Source organism: Cornus florida, unplaced genomic scaffold (genome assembly GCF_030987335.1).
Source record: "Cornus florida cultivar Cherokee Brave unplaced genomic scaffold, ASM3098733v1 CherokeeBrave_3.0.0_Hap2_Chr10, whole genome shotgun sequence".
In the NCBI taxonomy this organism is placed as follows: domain Eukaryota; kingdom Viridiplantae; phylum Streptophyta; class Magnoliopsida; order Cornales; family Cornaceae; genus Cornus; species Cornus florida.
In genome coordinates this window covers 101,925,283-101,942,479 of record NW_026775580.1, presented here as the reverse complement: position 1 = coordinate 101,942,479, position 17,197 = coordinate 101,925,283, and the positions used below count along the sequence as shown (strand labels likewise).

Genomic DNA, 17,197 nt, shown 5'->3' with positions numbered 1-17,197 from the left:
AATGACATACTTAAATATTAATTGTGTTATTATTTTAAATGGTACTAATCATTGATGTTAAATTAAATGTTTACATGATTTTCTTCATATAAATTGTCCATTATACATTATGAGATTATTTATGTTGTTTATTGATATGTAAATCATTATTATTATACTGGGTGCGTTTCAGGTAATAAATGGACTGCTTAATAAATTATGTCGCATTTATATTATATGGATGTGTTGCCATATGAACCATGTGAGCTGACTAATAAGTTGAGACTCATTTATACCTTATGCATTCGTTGCCATAGACAGATGTGTGGCTGTCGGGGTATGTGGTTTAATATTATTGGCATGTGTTGCCTAAGTGATATGCTCAGTATATTCATTAGTACCTTGAGATGCGTTACCACTGTGTAGGACTTATAGTCTGTGTTGTCAGTACCGTGCACCATGTATTAATAGCTGATTTCCCAGGTAGGGAAAGGAGACACTTAACCACCTCGTGTGAGTCTAAGTGATCACCGTCTATCTGGTTGAGGTCATATTACACACTGTGTAGTTTCATTAGGGTGTATACAGATATAGTATACTTCTGAATAATAATGATTAATTTATTTGATTATCTGATTTGGGTCATAGTAGAGAGGACTTGCTCGTGGGGTTGATCCACCATTGTTGTTATTTCAGGACACGGTCAGTACCCGTTTCAAGGTTGAGGCTTAACAGTGTGGGACCACCATCCGAACTCATCTACTCTTATGGTCCTGTTCAAGGTAGAAGTTTTATGTATTATTTTAGTTTCAGTTTTATTTATTTTCGACGTTGAACTTTCAGGTTTATATTTAGGGATCATTAACATAGGATTTCCAAGTTGTATAAAGGAGTATTGTACTTAATAAAGGATGGATGGATGTTTTATTATTTAGTTTTCCTTTCCTGTCTAAAATTTTCTATTATTATTATTTTGTATTCCATGCTTGTATATTACCAATTGTTTTTGATATCTCTCATTTTCGTGTATAAGCCTGATCAACTTATGCGTGAAAAATGTGGGGTGTCACAAAAATGACATCCCTTGAGGTTTGAGGTTTGCTATAAGGATAGCCATATACAAGTTGAGCCTTTTTTTTGGACAATAACAACTCTTCGAGTTTGACAAAGTTACAAAAGATATCTTCATCACTTCTGACACATAATAAATTGACATTGTTACCTTTTGACTTATGAATTTACTAATTTAAATAATAAAATTACCTTTCTACCCTTGTATAATATTTATTAAAAAAAAAAAAAATCAAACATAATTTGTATATACATATTATTAATGGACTATATGTTTGATCAACCATTAAACCCATCATCATTATCAATGGATGGTTCATCAAAGCCATTGGTCGTGGAATTCTTACCCACCATCACCACCACCACCACCACTCCACCTTGTTACACTTGCTAACTGAGATGTGATTGCGCTAGGCTGCAATGAACTTCAAGCTGCCAATGACAATACAATTAGGGCTAAAAGAAATCGAGGAGGATAAAATCAAACAGAAAGGATGATGCGAATTCAAAACCCAAATCTTCAAAACACACACATATACACACTCAAATCTTCAAACACATACACACACACATATATATATACTTCCAAGATCATACCTCCTCTCAGTCATTAATTTCGGCCAAAAACCACAAAAAAAACTAACATCGTCATCTTTTTCACGAGCGTTGTTGGAATATTCCTTTTGCACGGCAAGGGAGTGTGATTTGCTCAGTGTGATATTCTTTACCCACCCATCGTTCTTTCCAATTACACTATCCCTGATCAGTCGCACCACACCACCACATCCTCTACCATTACTGACCATCAACATAGACATTCTCTCTTTTGTTTTAGAACTCAAACAATTCATACTGAAACCCACAAATCCATTGCAAATTTATACTGAAACCCATAAATTCACTGCTACCAACCACTACCACCACCGTCAATCAATCCAACAACCTTCACCCCCAAGCTCGAGAAGGATTCGGAGAAACGCGTGGTCATCACAGGGATGAGTTTTATTATAAAATCCTGGATTTTTTTTTTTATTTTTTTTTACCTCGTTTATGCCATTTTCTTGAGCCAAGGGTTTTAGAAGTGCATTTTAATTATTTAAAATCAATTAGAGGCAACGGGATTGATTTTAGAATTTTGGAAATTGGGATGATTTCCATACTTGGGAATCTCTCTCCCAGTTTTGCCATTTTCATTGAGGGGTATTGTAGACATTTCACATACATATACATACATCTATATTTATACATTGAGATAGATATTTTAGGGACTTGGATGGCATTGCAAAGGAAGAGTGAGGGCATGTTTATAACTTGGCTTAAAGTTATAACCATTGAGGGCTTGACACTTGGTACAATATTGGCCATGGAGGTATTTGCAAGACACCATCATCCCCTCATTTTTTTCCCCATTCGGCCACCTCCTCACTCTCTCTAATTTCTTCCTCTTTCTCTCTCTATATCTATAAGCTTATATGTATCTATGTAGCTCCATGTTTCAAATTCATTTTTGAGAGCTTTAGAGTGTGATTCGGGAGGAGAGAAAGAAGAAGAAGTTGTAGAGCTTGGAGAGGGCTTCCATTTTAGACCAATGTTGCAAGTGTTATGAGGATTTTGAATTTTGGCTTAGCCTTAGGGCTTGTTTGGTTGCACACAATTAAGGTAGGGGTTGTTTAATGCTCTAAACTTTGTCTTTCATTGAACATATATATTTGATTTCTCTTAAGTACATTTCTATATGCAAATTGTGAGCTAAATTGATGACATAATGATTTGATGGAAGAATGCTAGTGTATGACAAAATAATGTGTTTAATTTCATGCTAAGAATGTGGATGATATGACTTTGGTACAAAGTTGCTTAAATTATAAATACTAACATGATTTGTGATGATGTGAATCCTATGTAGAGCATGCTTGTGTTTGAAATGAATGAAAATGCCATGCTTATGACTGAATGATTGAGAAATGTCATGTTTATGCCATAGTTATCTTGTAAGTGAAATTGAGATTGAGTTGATGCAATTGTATTCATGTGCATGGCATGGTGGGAAAGTTGAATGAGGCATTGGTGTATAACATCCACATTATGACATTAAGAGAGAGCATGTGTTGGTATGAAAATTTGAAACTTGATTTCCAAAGGTATGTTTTTTAAAAAAAGTTTGCGAAAACCGGACGACGAGGAGTCTCCTTGTGTCCGTGGGGTTAATGTAATCTAGAAGGAACGTGGAACAAATACTTCATGTGTGGTTGAGTCGCTTAGGTCCCAAATGATGTTAGGGAGTCGCCCTAAGTCAGGGATAGACCACCAATCCTTCTTTTGAGGTAGTAGGGAGTTGCCTCGTACCAGGTTGGATTAACGAGTTCGGTGTATGTGTGACTTGTGTCGATGATGTAGGTGTTTTTGGTATGGCCATTTGCATTGCATTGTATTGCATGTTCATTCTAAGTATACAAAATTGTATTAATGCTACTGATTAGATTGATATGTGATTCGAATACTATAAAATTTCCCTAAGTATGATCCCGGTTTTCTTTTATCATCAACGTGTGATGTGTGACTCAAGGGAGTCTAAAGTTGGCGTCTTAGACATATTTTACTGAGCCTCCGTGCTCACTCATTCCTTTAACATTTTTTAAGTTACGATGATTAAATTGTTGATGAAGAACCCTCACAAGTTTAATTATGAGTTGACGAAAGTATCTTTTGATAATTTTGTAACAAATGCTTAGTTGATGAATTTTCTTGTAAAGTATTGTATTTATGACCGTAAGGGCAAAATTTGTAATTATACACTTTTGGGTATATTTTGTATATTTTGGAAATGTAATTAAATTTAATTTTATTAAATCTCTACACGTGGATATATGTTATATATTTCACAGTATATGTGAATGAATAAGCCTAAAATTATATTAACGTGATTTTGTTAACAGTACAAGATAAATGGATTTATTTAGGTTATTCTAACGTAAGTGTCTGTGTATATATATATATATACACACACACATGTACAATGATATTTTATTGGCATATTAGTTGTGTAATTGAGGTAATTCAGTGGTTGGGTTTTGGGGTGGTTTGAGTGTAATTGACTGAGTCATTAAAGGAATCGAGTGTCCATAATAGAGGAGAATCAGTCGACGTAAAGTTCCCACATGTCGACGAGTATCTCATGTTTTTGGGCAATGAGCATTTCTACTTTGGATAACTCAATCGGTCGACATAAAGTTCTCATATGTGGACCGTATGACCCAAACCAGTTGACGTGTAGTGTTTACACGTCCACTGGTTCCTGCTTTTTTTATTGTTATGTTTTATTTCTCCATTTTATACTTTATTACACATTTATGTTGCTAGTATTTACTATATGGCCTAATAAAATACATTAATTATATTTTAACCACAATAATGACCATATTACCCCCTGAGTTCATCCTAATCATTGGATGGCCCTATCAAATAACTATTTTACCCTTTTTGGGTCTTCAACCATCAAAATCATATTAAATGACCATTTTGCCTGTTGGGCCTTTAAGTATTAATTTAATGAGAAATGACAATATTATTCTTGCATGACTTCGGGTTCGGGTAATAACCCGGTTAGCGATTTGGACCTAGCGAATTTGAGTCGTTATATTTATCCCCGTCTTCGGCAACAACGTCAACGTCGCGGCCAGATTCGAAAGGTCAACGATAATGGATTTCTTGGTGGTGATGGCAACAATGACGGTAAGGGATTTGGTGGTGGGTTTGTTAGGGTTATGGTTTTAGAGGCCATAGGTTAGGTGGTTGTGGTGGTGGTTGTTGTTCTTCTGTTGTGGTATGGTGTTTGGGGTTTACAATATACATATACATATAATATATATTTATATAGAAGTTAAAGAGAGTGGTGAGGTGCAACGAGTGTATACTAAGGGTAAAAGCGTCATTTAAGAGTTTTGATATTTTTTAATTTAAATCAATTACATATTAAAGGGCAATATTGATTTTTTACATTTTTAAGGGGCTATATGGATCTTATTTCTGAAAATATGTGCAAATTGCTCCGTAGTATTTGTTGACAGTTAGTTTGAAGATTGAAATACCTAAAATGTCTTTAGGACAAAATAAAATAAAATAAACACAGGGAGAGAGATTATTAAAGGTACTTTGGGGCTTTTATAATAATCTCTCTCTCCTTTTTGTGTTTTTATTTTATTTCATTTTTCCTAAGTTTTTATTTTATTTTATTTTGTTTTAAGGACATTTTAGGTATTTTAGTCTTTAAATTGAGAAAATATCCTGATTTGCTCAATTTGAAAAATGTAAAATTTTTTTATTTTTTTTTTAACACCTAGGGAGTATTTGCACATTTAGTATATATAGCAACTTTTTATTTTTTATTTTTTATTTTAAAAGAACTTTACCCTAGTTTTATACACATGAATAGAATCTTAATTAGATGGCACACGCAGTATCTACCAATCACATATTGCAGATTATATGATACATGCTCATATGAATAAAAATAAATAAAATAAAGACAGAAAATATCCTTGTCAAAACAAAAAGACCTTATACAAAACCTTTGCATCAGCCATCATACATGATAAACGCTCAGCTGTCGGACAGCTGTCCAGTTTGGATTGTGCTTGTGCTTCTGTCATAGCATTGGGCCAGTAGCATTAAAGAAGTACAATAGATAAGAAGTCTCTGATTAGGAGAGGAAAGAAAAAAATGATAAATTGTTTGGTAAAATTTCATGATCATACAAGGGTGAGCTGGGGAGAAAGGGATGCTTAGATGAAGATGGAGATGACTCAACCCAAATTCTTTTTTTTTGGTCTCTTTCTCTCTCTCTCTCTCTCGCTCTCTCTCTCTCTCAACTTAAACCTAAGGCTTAGGAGTTAAGACCCAAGTTACTAATTTTTGTGCTATTTTGGGGTTAGCTGTTATTTGTGTCTGATTATTGTAGCTACCAACAATAAATGCAAAAACCCAAAGTACCTTTAATAATCTCTCTCCTCTCGTGTTTTTTATTTTATTTTATTTTTCTAAGTTTTTATTTTATATTATTTTGTTTTAAGGATATTTTAGATATTTTATTCTTCAAATTCAGAAAATGTTCTTATTTGTTCAATTCAAAAAAATATAAGTGTCTTTTTTTTAATGCCTAGAGAGTATTCGCACATTCGATTTATAGCAAAAATAATTTTTTTTAAAAAAACTTTATTTTTATACACATGAATAGAACCTCTATTTGCATATTATATGATACATGTTCATATGAATAAAAAATAAAACAAAGACAGAAAAGATGTCAAAACAAAAGATCATACCCAAAACCTCTGCATCGGCCATCATTTTACATGATAGACGCTCAGCTGTCCAATTTGGATTGTGCTTCTTCTGTCATAGATGGCCGGTAACTGGGCTTCGAATTTTGGTATTAGATTGCATATGTGGTCTTGGGGCCAGTAACATAAGAAAAATACCATAAGCCCAAACAAGGGGCTGTACAAACCAAGCCCGACAAAACCAGCCCACCAAAGAAAATCCATCACAAAATAACTGCTCCCTCTCTCTTCACTTTTAACCATGGTTCCCCATATTATTCGATACGCGACCCGTATCGGTCAATTTATATTTATTATGTTCGAATTCGTTACATCGCGATCGATACCATGACTGATGGTCAGATAGAGCGTAGCACCTTGAATTTTGAAGGATATGTTAGGGGCTTGCATCTTGAATTTTGGAGGCAGTTGGTGGATTTTGGACTATTTTGGGAGACTTGTTTGACACTTGTATTTCAAATTCGTTCAGTTTTGGTCATATTGATGACAGTGACCATTTTGTGGTGACTTTTCTCTTTGATTCTCTTATAGAGAGGTTTTGTTTAAAGAGATAAGTTTGTAATTAGGGAAAAACAAGACAAACCCAACCACAATAATTTATGCAAGTAATTACACACTCAGCTGTCTCACACCTTGCACACACCCTTATATAAGTTAAGACACTAGTTTTCACAGCCTCTACACATACTAGTTCTACTAAGTGCACACTGCACTCCCCTGTCCTAAACAACCTTGCTTGTATGTGGCTTGATTTGTTTTCAATTCTAATGCTTTTATCACACAATGTCTACATTCGAGACCATTTTATGAACGAACCATACTTTTAACACTAATTATCTTTACAAATTGTTTGAGGCAAAGAAGAGAAGGTTTTTTTTTAAGTAGAAGATTGAATCTCTCTCAACTCATACTTTAGTATTTGTATTTGGTGTCCTACAATAATATTTCTATTTGTCAAGGATTATAAATTCTTTTTCTTTATTCAAGGACTTTTCTAACAACTTTCATTAAACAAAACACATCTAAAGTGCAAATCTAATCAATTTAAGATTGTGAGACATAATCATACCCAATCCTACCATAATTGATTCAGAGTTTTAGACTCCCTACATGCATACAAAAGGATCACCATTTGGTGAACTTCCTCTGTATATGATATTGTTCCTATGATCAAGTTTGACTTTTAGTCTTTCGACAAGGATTCAACACATGCCAAGATATTATAACCATTGCTATTGCACATCGCTTCTTAGGGAGTAAACCTTCACATTGCTGGGCTACTTTCAATCGATCAAAGTGTATGGCTACTTTCAATCGATCAAAGTGTATGACCCATTTTTAATAAAACCCTAATGAGATAGTCTAACGTCTCACCTTACAACTTTTTAGATTGGGAGTTCGAATTTCATTAAAACCGCCTCTAGATAATTTTTTTAGTAGGTGCATTGAATGGACTCCATTTGCCACTATTGTTAACCAAATTACACTTCTTATAAGTACAAAACAACTTCGACTAAGTGAGTCCATAGTCACACAATTCGTTCAAAGAGGGTCTGCTCTCAAGCTCGGCATACGAATTTGTGATTTGGGAGCGAATTTGCACAAAATTGGCGAATTCATTTTTTGCAATTCGCGAATTTATTTTCCTAATTCGCGATTTCCATACTGATTCACTTTATACTGCTCAATTTGCTAGAGTATTAGTGATATGGAACACCTATATTGCCATATATGCATTTATTTATGAAACACCTATATTACTATATATATATATTTATTTATTTTTCATAATTACCATATATGCATTTATTACTTACACTATTATTAAATATATACATTAATTACTTAAACTCAACGTATGCCTCCAATTGTATGGCATTGCTATATATATATATATATATATATATTAATTATAAATATTTGAAAATATACCAAAACTTACGAAAAATATTACAAATAAATCATGTATCTATGTCACAAACCACTGGAAATACAGATTTTGGGTCATTCCCTCTGGCTGATCAAAGAATAGGTTTTCCTATAAGGAATCAGGTCATCCTTGAGCCCCTGCAAGTAATAGAACACACGCAGAGGCATACCCCAAACAGAGCCAGGTCCGAGAGGCTACACGAGCACTGTGTGAAGGAATCATATCCAGAAGGGTATGCCAAAGAATGGGTATGGGAACATAGATGCTTAAAGCCCATAGTAGTGAGACTAGTCATTTTCACTCCGGCTCTATGCAGGGGCGGAGCCAGGATCGTGTGACTGGGGGGCCAAAGTGATAGACTGAGTGAGAGAGAACTGAGAAGAGAGAATCTGATGGACTGAGTGAGACACGCATTATGCAGCGAAAAAAAAAAAAAAACCCAAAATTGACCCATATTTCAAGGAAAAGAAGAGGTGGGGTGGAGGTACACGAAGGAAACACAAAAAAAAAGAAAAAAAAAAGAAAAAGGGTCAAAGCATTATAAAATAATATATATTATAAACAAACAAACAAACATCATTAAGGCCAGGGGACAAGAGATTCAGAAAAACTGAAAAAAAAAAAAGATTTTTTATTTTAAAATATGTTAAAAGAAGTAAAGATGATATAATAAATTATATATATATATATATATATATATATATATAATAAATTAAAAAATTTCTTGCGGGGGCCAAAGGTACTCGTTACCTTACACAAGTTCTACTAAATTGTTTTTGAACCTATACTAATAAAAGATACTGAATTTCTTGCAAGGGCCAGGCCCCATCGCCTACCCTTGGTTCCGCCCCTAGCCCTATGTGACTTAGAATGAGCGTAGCACTAACAAAAGTTTTGATATTACCAATGTGTCCTATTTCCACATTCCCAATCATTCAAAAATAATAATAAACATAAGATCCGGTATAAATTTCATGGCACTTCCTGTGTTTCATAACACTTCCAGTTGCCCCCCCCCACACACACACACATATATATTCGGAAGTTCAATTGCATATATTTATATATCAATAAATGTACATCAATGAATGCATTTAATATTGGTTATAGTTGAATCAAATAGGAAAACCAGCCTTACGTTGTCGTTTCTATTAGTATTCTTCGTTGAATTCTCTTTCGTGTGACATCTCTGCTTACGGTTTGTCATTCATTACTTTACTCACAAATGAAAATGAAGATGACTTATAAATTGAAACAGCTGAACCTAACTCACTAACCATTAAATTCGATTCTCACACGCTAACGAACACACAGTGACCATAGATCAAACACCCCATATAGCCATCCTACCGAGTCCAGGAATGGGTCACCTCATCCCACTCGCCGAATTTGCCGAGCGACTAGTTCTCCGCCACAACTTCTCCGTCACCATCATCGTCCCCACCACCGGACCACCACCCAAAGCCCAAAAGGACGTCCTCCAATCCCTCCCCATCGGCGTAAACCACACCTTTCTTCCTCCGGTCACCTTCCAGAGTCAGGACCTCAACGCCGAGACCCAAATCTTCCTTACAATAGCTCACTCTCTTCCCTCCCTCCGCGACACCTTAAAGTCGTTAATTGCGACAACCCATTTGGTCGCTCTCGTCGTCGACCCATTTGGCGCCGACGCCTTGGATGTCGCCGTTGAGCTTCACGTCGCGCCGTACTTGCTGTTCCCGACGACTGCGATGACACTGTTGTTTTGCCTTCATTTGCCCATCCTTGATCAAACATTTTCATGCGAATACAGAGACTTGCCTGAACCGCTTCAACTTCCGGGTTGCGTCCCGGTTCATGGAACAGATTTCATAGACCCGGTTCAAGACCGGTCCAACCCATCATATTCGGGGATTCTTCGTAACGTAAAGCGGTTGACTTTATTTAAGGGTGTCTTAGTGAACACTTTCATGGATATGGAAGAGGGGGCTATAAAAGCTTTGCTAGTGGAAGAACCGGGTAAACCGCCGGTTTATCCCATAGGAACTCTTATTCAGACCGGTTCAAGTGCCGGACCGGATGGGCATGAGTGTTTGCAATGGCTGGATAACCAGCCAAGTGGCTCCGTCCTATTCGTCGCTTTCGGGAGTGGTGGGACCCTCTCTAGTGAGCAGCTCGATGAATTGGCATTTGGGTTGGAGATGAGCGGCCAAAGATTCTTGTGGGTGGTAAGAAGCCCAAATGAAAGATCTGCCAATGCTGCATTCTTTAGTGTCCAAAGCCAAGATGAACCTTTTGGTTTTTTACCAGATGGGTTTTTGGACAGGACCAATGGGCGAGGCCTGGTGGTGCATTCTTGGGCACCACAGGTTGAGGTCCTGAGCCATGGCTCGACCGGTGGGTTCGTAACCCACTGTGGTTGGAACTCGACCCTAGAGAGTGTGGTCCATGGGGTGCCACTAATTACTTGGCCACTTTATGCGGAGCAAAAGATGAATGCTTTAATGCTAAGTGAAGGACTAAAAGTGGCTCTGCGTCCGCAAGTTAATGAACATGGTCTTGTGCTTCGAGAGGAATTTGCAAAAATAGCAAAGAATCTAATGGAAGGAGAAGAAGGGAATTTGATTCGCAACAAAATGAAATATTTGCAGAATACTGCTAGAAATGTCTTAAGTGAAGATGGGTCATCTGCAAAATCACTATCTGAGTTGGTGAACAAGTGGAGGAAACATTAACATATTTAAATTTTGATGTTTGAGATTTAGCTAATCAATGCCTTAGAATTGAAATTGAATTCGCTTAGATTTCGAAGTAATTTTCTCTAATTCAAATTTTAAGGCACCAATTTGATACTTTCGAACGTGACATTAGTCTATTTTGATGTGTAGGGAATTATTAACCCTCTAGGGGGTCAATGTTCGGGATTATTGATGATAAATTTAGTTGATGTTGGCTTGTGTAGTACTTTTATTATCATTAAAAATAAAAAAAAATAAAAAGAAAAGAAAACTAATGTGTTTTTGTGAAAATAGTTTAGCTAAATAAACAACAACATATTTTGTTCACGATTTTTTTTTTTTTTTTTTTTTCCTTAAAAAGAACCAAAATCTTAATGACTTGTAAATGATCCTACTGACGTAATTACAAAATCAATAACGTAATAAATAAGGAGGTATCTCAATTTAAAAAAATATATATATTTTTATTTATTTATTACTTTTCTAATTAATTAATTACCGATGATGATGTGTGTATTTATGTATTATATATATATACATACACATACATATGGTAAATCCTACAACAATGTTTTTACTATCAGTCAAGGATTATGATTGATTTTTCATTTTTTTTTTCTTCAAGACTTTTATAAAAATAACTTTGTAAACAAAACACATCATCTAAAGTGAAAACCTATTCTAAGATTTCGAGACATAAATACATTATCATAACAAATCCCACTCTCGACTCAAGTTGATCATAAATCATTCATTCATTCAGACTCCCCCAATTAGTGGGACTGACTTTGTGATATTGTTCCTATGATTCAGTTTGACTTTAGAGTCCTTCAAATGAGATAGTATATGTGATGGTAAGGATCTCACTTTAGGTTTTAGTATTGCTAATTAAAATCACTTGACACCGTTATCAAGGGGAAAAAAATTTTTGCATGTAAATTGCAATTGTTAAAACTTTTATTTATTGATACCAATATGTCACGGCCCATCAAGACAGATTATGTCTTGCACACTAACGTGTCTTAATAAAAGGTTGACACCTCTTTTAAATTTAAAAAAAAATTCAAAATATGAGTTATATTCATTTTTTATAGTTAAGTGATCTATTTTTTTTCTTACTCAACTTTAATGGTTATTTTTAATTAACTCATGAAAAATTGTATTTTCTACTTTTTTTTTTTTCTGTTATTTTTAATTTTCTTAAGATAGAAAACTATCTTTAAAAAAATTGAACTAACCATTTCTATTTCTCCCTTTTTAAAATCTACCTCAACTGCTTTTTATGCATGCTATATGTGAAAGTTATTCATTTTTTCATTCAATTATATGGTTTCTATCTTATTTTTATTTTTTACGTACATTTTTCTATAAAAAAAGAATGAGGGTAAAAGGAACCGAACACGCCGGACAAATATAATGTTTTAACATACTTGTTTTAGGAAAATGAATCAATCATTACTAAGACCAAATCGAAATCGAAATCCAATCTGAAGTAGAGTGGTGGAGGACACAATGGGAATGTTAGGTTTGGAATGATTGGTTGCTAAGGAAAAATAAAAATGTAAATAAATATACACAGATGAGAGCAAAGAGAGAGAAAAAATAAATCTGTCGGGTTTAACCTTAAAAATTGGGTAGAACTCATATTTTGTATTTTTTTAAGTTTAAAAGATGAGTCAACCTCTTATTGGGATAGATTAGTGTGCAAAACACAATCTCCTTAATGGGGGCAGGACTCAAATATTTTTCTTTGTTAGGGCACGATTCCAAATTTATGAAAATACTAAAATAATATCGGTGTATAAGTTCATTTCAATATCATGATTACTTTTTAAGGATCTAGCACGAAACAACTAACCTTTTGCACCAGTGTGACTCCAATCCTCAAATACCCAAAATAAGAATCTAACACGTAGGTTTAAAGTCTTTCATTCAAGGATAACTTGTACCTACTCACCGAATTACCGAGCCTTTTTTTTCACCAACTCAATGCATTCTCCGTTAATGTACACAACAATCATATTTCAATCAATAAATTTTAGCATTGCGACACAAAATCTATTATATCATGTGTCAAAATAAATTTTTAATTAGACTTTTATACTATTTAAATATTCTTATATGCTTATTTTGTGTTTTGTAAGTGTTAATACATGAATGAGAAGAAAAGAAACAAAAATGAAAAATAAGTGAAGAGTTGGCTGCAAAAAGACAATTATATTTATTTATAACAAAAAATGTACACAAGGAGCATTGTAGGAAAGTTGGTGTGTTGTATAAATATCTTTTTAAGAGGTCTCAAGTTAAAACACAATAATGTTATGTTTTTGGTACACATCCTGTCACATGCCACGTCAGCATTAATGTCCAATCACTACCATGTCACCACCTACATGCGTCACGTCCGCTATATTGTGTATAGAGATGTGTGTGCACGTGAAGAGGTGACGTGAAGGAAGAAAGAAGTCAGAAAAGTATTAATCAGAAGGCAACAAATGGGGATACACAATTTTGGCTATAAATAACCAATATAGAGATGGTGATAGAATAGATTATTAGAGAGTTTTCCCTTTTGTTCTAGTTGTAATTTCTTTGCATTGTTCTGTTGTATTACTCATCAATTTCTTGTTCTCAATTTATATACTTGAATTTTCTTATTCTAATGTTTTTCAATGTTCATTTCTTTATGATTTGAGTTAATTCTAGTTAGTGACAAAATTCAAAATTAATGTTTTAAAATCTCTTGTCTGAAAACAAAAACTCATTTGAATGTGTGATTCGATCTTATTTACCATAAGACATTTTTAGTTAAATGGTAGTAGGTATTTATTCTTTATGTGGAGTGTATTTTACAACGACAAATTCATAAATACACACCTATCACATTGCAAGTCCAATTTCAAATATGTGACCAGTATTCAATTTCTTTTACTCAGGCTGTCTTCGTCTATATATATATATATATATATTTTTAGCAACAACTAATGTTCAAAATTTCATAAAATGTCAATAATCTTATTTTACTTTTCAAAATAGAATATTCATAGTCATGCCCCCCCCCACCCAAAAAAAAGTAGGTGAGTAATTGTGTTTCTTACCTAAGGTAATAAGATTTATTAAAGATTCTGCTGTTACAGAACTCCAAGTACCATTTTGGCACAAACGTATTTTCTTTGAAAATTCCCTAAAAAAAGCTTATTATCCCAATTTATATGAAACCAATTGCAGTTGAAAACTAGCAGACTAAACTTTATTGTCAACAAATTGTTTTTGTAAATTATTTCACAAATCGGTTCAGTAAAAGAATTTATGTTCTAAAAGCATTTTTTCAGAATAAGTTATACTTCACTTCAGAAATTCATAATAAATTAAATTCTCAATCAATTTGAGTCAAATAAAATTCTATAGACTACTTAGTCAGTGAATTTTCATTGTTCAGTATAGATTTCAGCAAAATAAAATAGTTCCAAACCCAGCACTTTTTTCTTTTTGCCATTGTTCCAAAATATTTATATCATTATTATCTGGGACATCAAAGAGTGGCATTTACTATTTAGTTATATAGACTTATGGTTGAATCGGTTAGGAAAAGCATCCTTACGTCGTCGTTTGTATTAGCATTCTTCTTGAAGCTTCGCTTTTGTTTGACGTCTCCTTTTGACTGTTTGGTCATTGATAATCAACTCTATTAGGAAAAAAATTAGGTGTGGCTTCAAAGCTAATGTGGAAGAGGCGAAGAGCTATTTAAAAGATAAAAAAATTAAATTTAGGAGGACACATGACTGATAGATAAGAGGGAAAAAATAAAAATAAAAATAAAAATAAAAAAAATTCATCCAACAATCAAGATACAAATTGAAACTGAACCTCACCCATCACACCAACACATTATATAGAAGTTGGGCTTTTGAAGTTCTATAATAGAACTCTCTCTATGCATATGTAGTCGTCATCTACTAACTATTTTTGAATCCCCAAATTTTATTCAGGGGATAGCATAGCAACTATGGATCAAACACCCCATATAGGCATCCTACCCAGTCCAGGAATGGGTCACCTCATCCCACTCTCCGAGTTCGCCAAGCGACTCGTTCTCCACCACAACTTCTCCGTCACCATCATCGTCCCCACCACCGGACCACCATCCAAAGCCCAAAAGGACGTCCTCCAATCCCTCCCCGTCGGCGTAAACCACATCTTTCTCCCACCGGTTAGCTTCCACGAGTCCACTCAGGAAATCAAAGCCGAGACCCAAATCTTCCTCACCGTGTCTGGCTCTCTTTCCTCTCTCCGCGACACGTTAAAGTCGTTAATTGCGACCACCCGTTTGGTCGCTCTCGTCGTAGATCCGTTCGCCACCGAAGCCTTCCGTGTCGCAGATGAACTTCACGTCTCGCCGTACTTGTTATTCGCAGCGCCGGCGATGACTCTGTTGTTTTGCCTTCATTTGCCACTTCTTGATCAAACAGTTTCATGTGAATACAGAGACTTACCTCAACCGGTTCAACTTCCGGGTTGCGTCCCGGTTCCTGGAAAAGATCTCCTGGACCCGGTTCAGGACCGCTCCAACCCAGCATACAAGGGAATTCTTCAACAGGTGAAGCGGTTGACTTCATGTGAGGGGATTTTAGTGAATAGTTTCATGGATATGGAAGAGGGGGCTATAAAAGCTTTGCAGGAGGAAGAACCTGGTAAGCCGCCGGTTTATCCCATTGGGCCGCTTATTCAGACCGGTTCAAGTACTGGGCCGGATAGGCCCGAGTGTTTGGTATGGCTGGATAATCAGCCAAGTGGCTCGGTCCTATTCGTCGCCTTCGGAAGCGGCGGGACCCTCTCAAGTGAGCAGCTCAATGAACTGGCGTTTGGGTTGGAAATGAGTGGGCAAAGATTTCTGTGGGTGGTAAGAAGCCCAAATGATGCAGCTGCCAATGCTGCATTCTTTAGCGTCCAAAGCCAAGACGATCCTTTTGGTTTCTTACCAGATGGATTTTTGGACAGGACAAAAGAGCGAGGACTGGTGGTGCACTCTTGGGCACCACAGGTTGAGGTCCTGAGCCATGGTTCAACCGGTGGGTTCATAACTCACTGTGGTTGGAACTCGACCCTAGAAAGTGTGGTCCATGGGGTGCCACTAATTGCTTGGCCACTTTATGCGGAGCAAAAGATGAATGCTCTAATGTTACATGAGGGACTAAAAGTGGCTTTGCGTCCACAAGCTAATGAACATGGTCTGGTGGGTCGAGAGGAAATTGCAAAAATAGCAAAGAATCTAATGGAAGCAGAAGAAGGGAGTTTGATTCGCGGCAGAATAAAATCCTTGCAGAGCGCTGCTAGAAATGTCTTAAATAAAGATGGATCCTCTACAAAGTCACTATCCGAATTGGTAAGTAAGTGGAGGAATCATAAACATGTTTAATTTCCTCCAATTTTTATGGTTATTTAATAAGAATATGGACCTTATATTTAGCATTAAGGTCCCCCCTAGCTGGACTTGGGTTATGGGTTGCTCAAGTTAAAGTCACGTAACACCCACTTGCATTTCAAGTTGCCCCCATATGTATCTGCATATTTAATTCTTTGAATATTCCACTTCATTAACTGATAATCTAAAAAATTCTCAAAATTTATTATTAATATTATCGAATAATCTAAAAAATTCTCAAAATTTATTATTCGAAGAGAGTTAAAAAGGTCAATATTTCATTTGGTTGAGTTTGGACTGTTTGAGTTAGAACCTTTTATGACTGTATTACTTGCTGTTTAATTTGACTGGTGATATAAAATAGACTAATGCTGAAATAGAAAATCAGAAGATGTCATTATTTGAATGACGTTGGTTTCACAATTAGCTCCATTTCATTCAAGGACCAAAATAACATAATTTTATTAACCGATCATTTCAAAGATTCTCAAAACTTATCATTCAAAATCTACACAATTAAAAGGTTCTCGAAATCAATAAGATGTTTTATTAATAAGTTCCTTGAAAGATTCTCAAAACCTATCTCCCAGAGTTATAAGGTCAAGATTCTTATAACCAGCTATGTAATATCAAGAAGAATGAAAAACACAGACTTTAACCACTAAAAACACGGCTTAGTTGTTATTTGTGTTTGATTATTGCAGCTCCCAACAAGAAAAGCCAAAAAAGAGAGCTCGTG

The 17,197-nt window shown here is 35.2% G+C and overlaps 2 protein-coding genes across 2 annotated transcripts; both read left to right on the top strand.

Annotated features, from left to right (window-relative positions):
* Positions 1-4,625: 4,625 nt before the first annotated feature.
* Positions 4,626-11,033, top strand: LOC132278270 (hydroquinone glucosyltransferase-like). The gene is made up of 2 exons (XM_059780072.1): positions 4,626-4,833; positions 9,634-11,033. Exons 1-2 carry the CDS (start codon positions 4,626-4,628, stop codon positions 11,031-11,033), a joined length of 1,608 nt encoding a protein of 535 aa, XP_059636055.1.
* A 3,744-nt stretch (positions 11,034-14,777) lies between these two features.
* On the top strand, positions 14,778-16,698 carry LOC132276471 (hydroquinone glucosyltransferase-like). Its single transcript, XM_059777905.1, has one exon. The coding sequence runs from the start codon at positions 15,043-15,045 to the stop codon at positions 16,450-16,452; it is 1,410 nt and encodes a 469-aa protein (XP_059633888.1). The 5' UTR covers positions 14,778-15,042; the 3' UTR covers positions 16,453-16,698.
* The last annotated feature ends 499 nt before the right edge of the window (positions 16,699-17,197 follow it).

Coding starts and splice junctions, on each gene's coding strand:
- LOC132276471 (XM_059777905.1), top strand. CDS start 15,043: ATGGATCAAACACCCCATATAGGCATCCTACCCAGTCCAGGAATGGGT.
- LOC132278270 (XM_059780072.1), top strand. CDS start 4,626: ATGACTTCGGGTTCGGGTAATAACCCGGTTAGCGATTTGGACCTAGCG. Junction 4,834..9,633: donor TATGGTTTTAGAGGCCATAG/GTTAGGTGGTTG, acceptor ACGAACACACAG/TGACCATAGATCAAACACCC.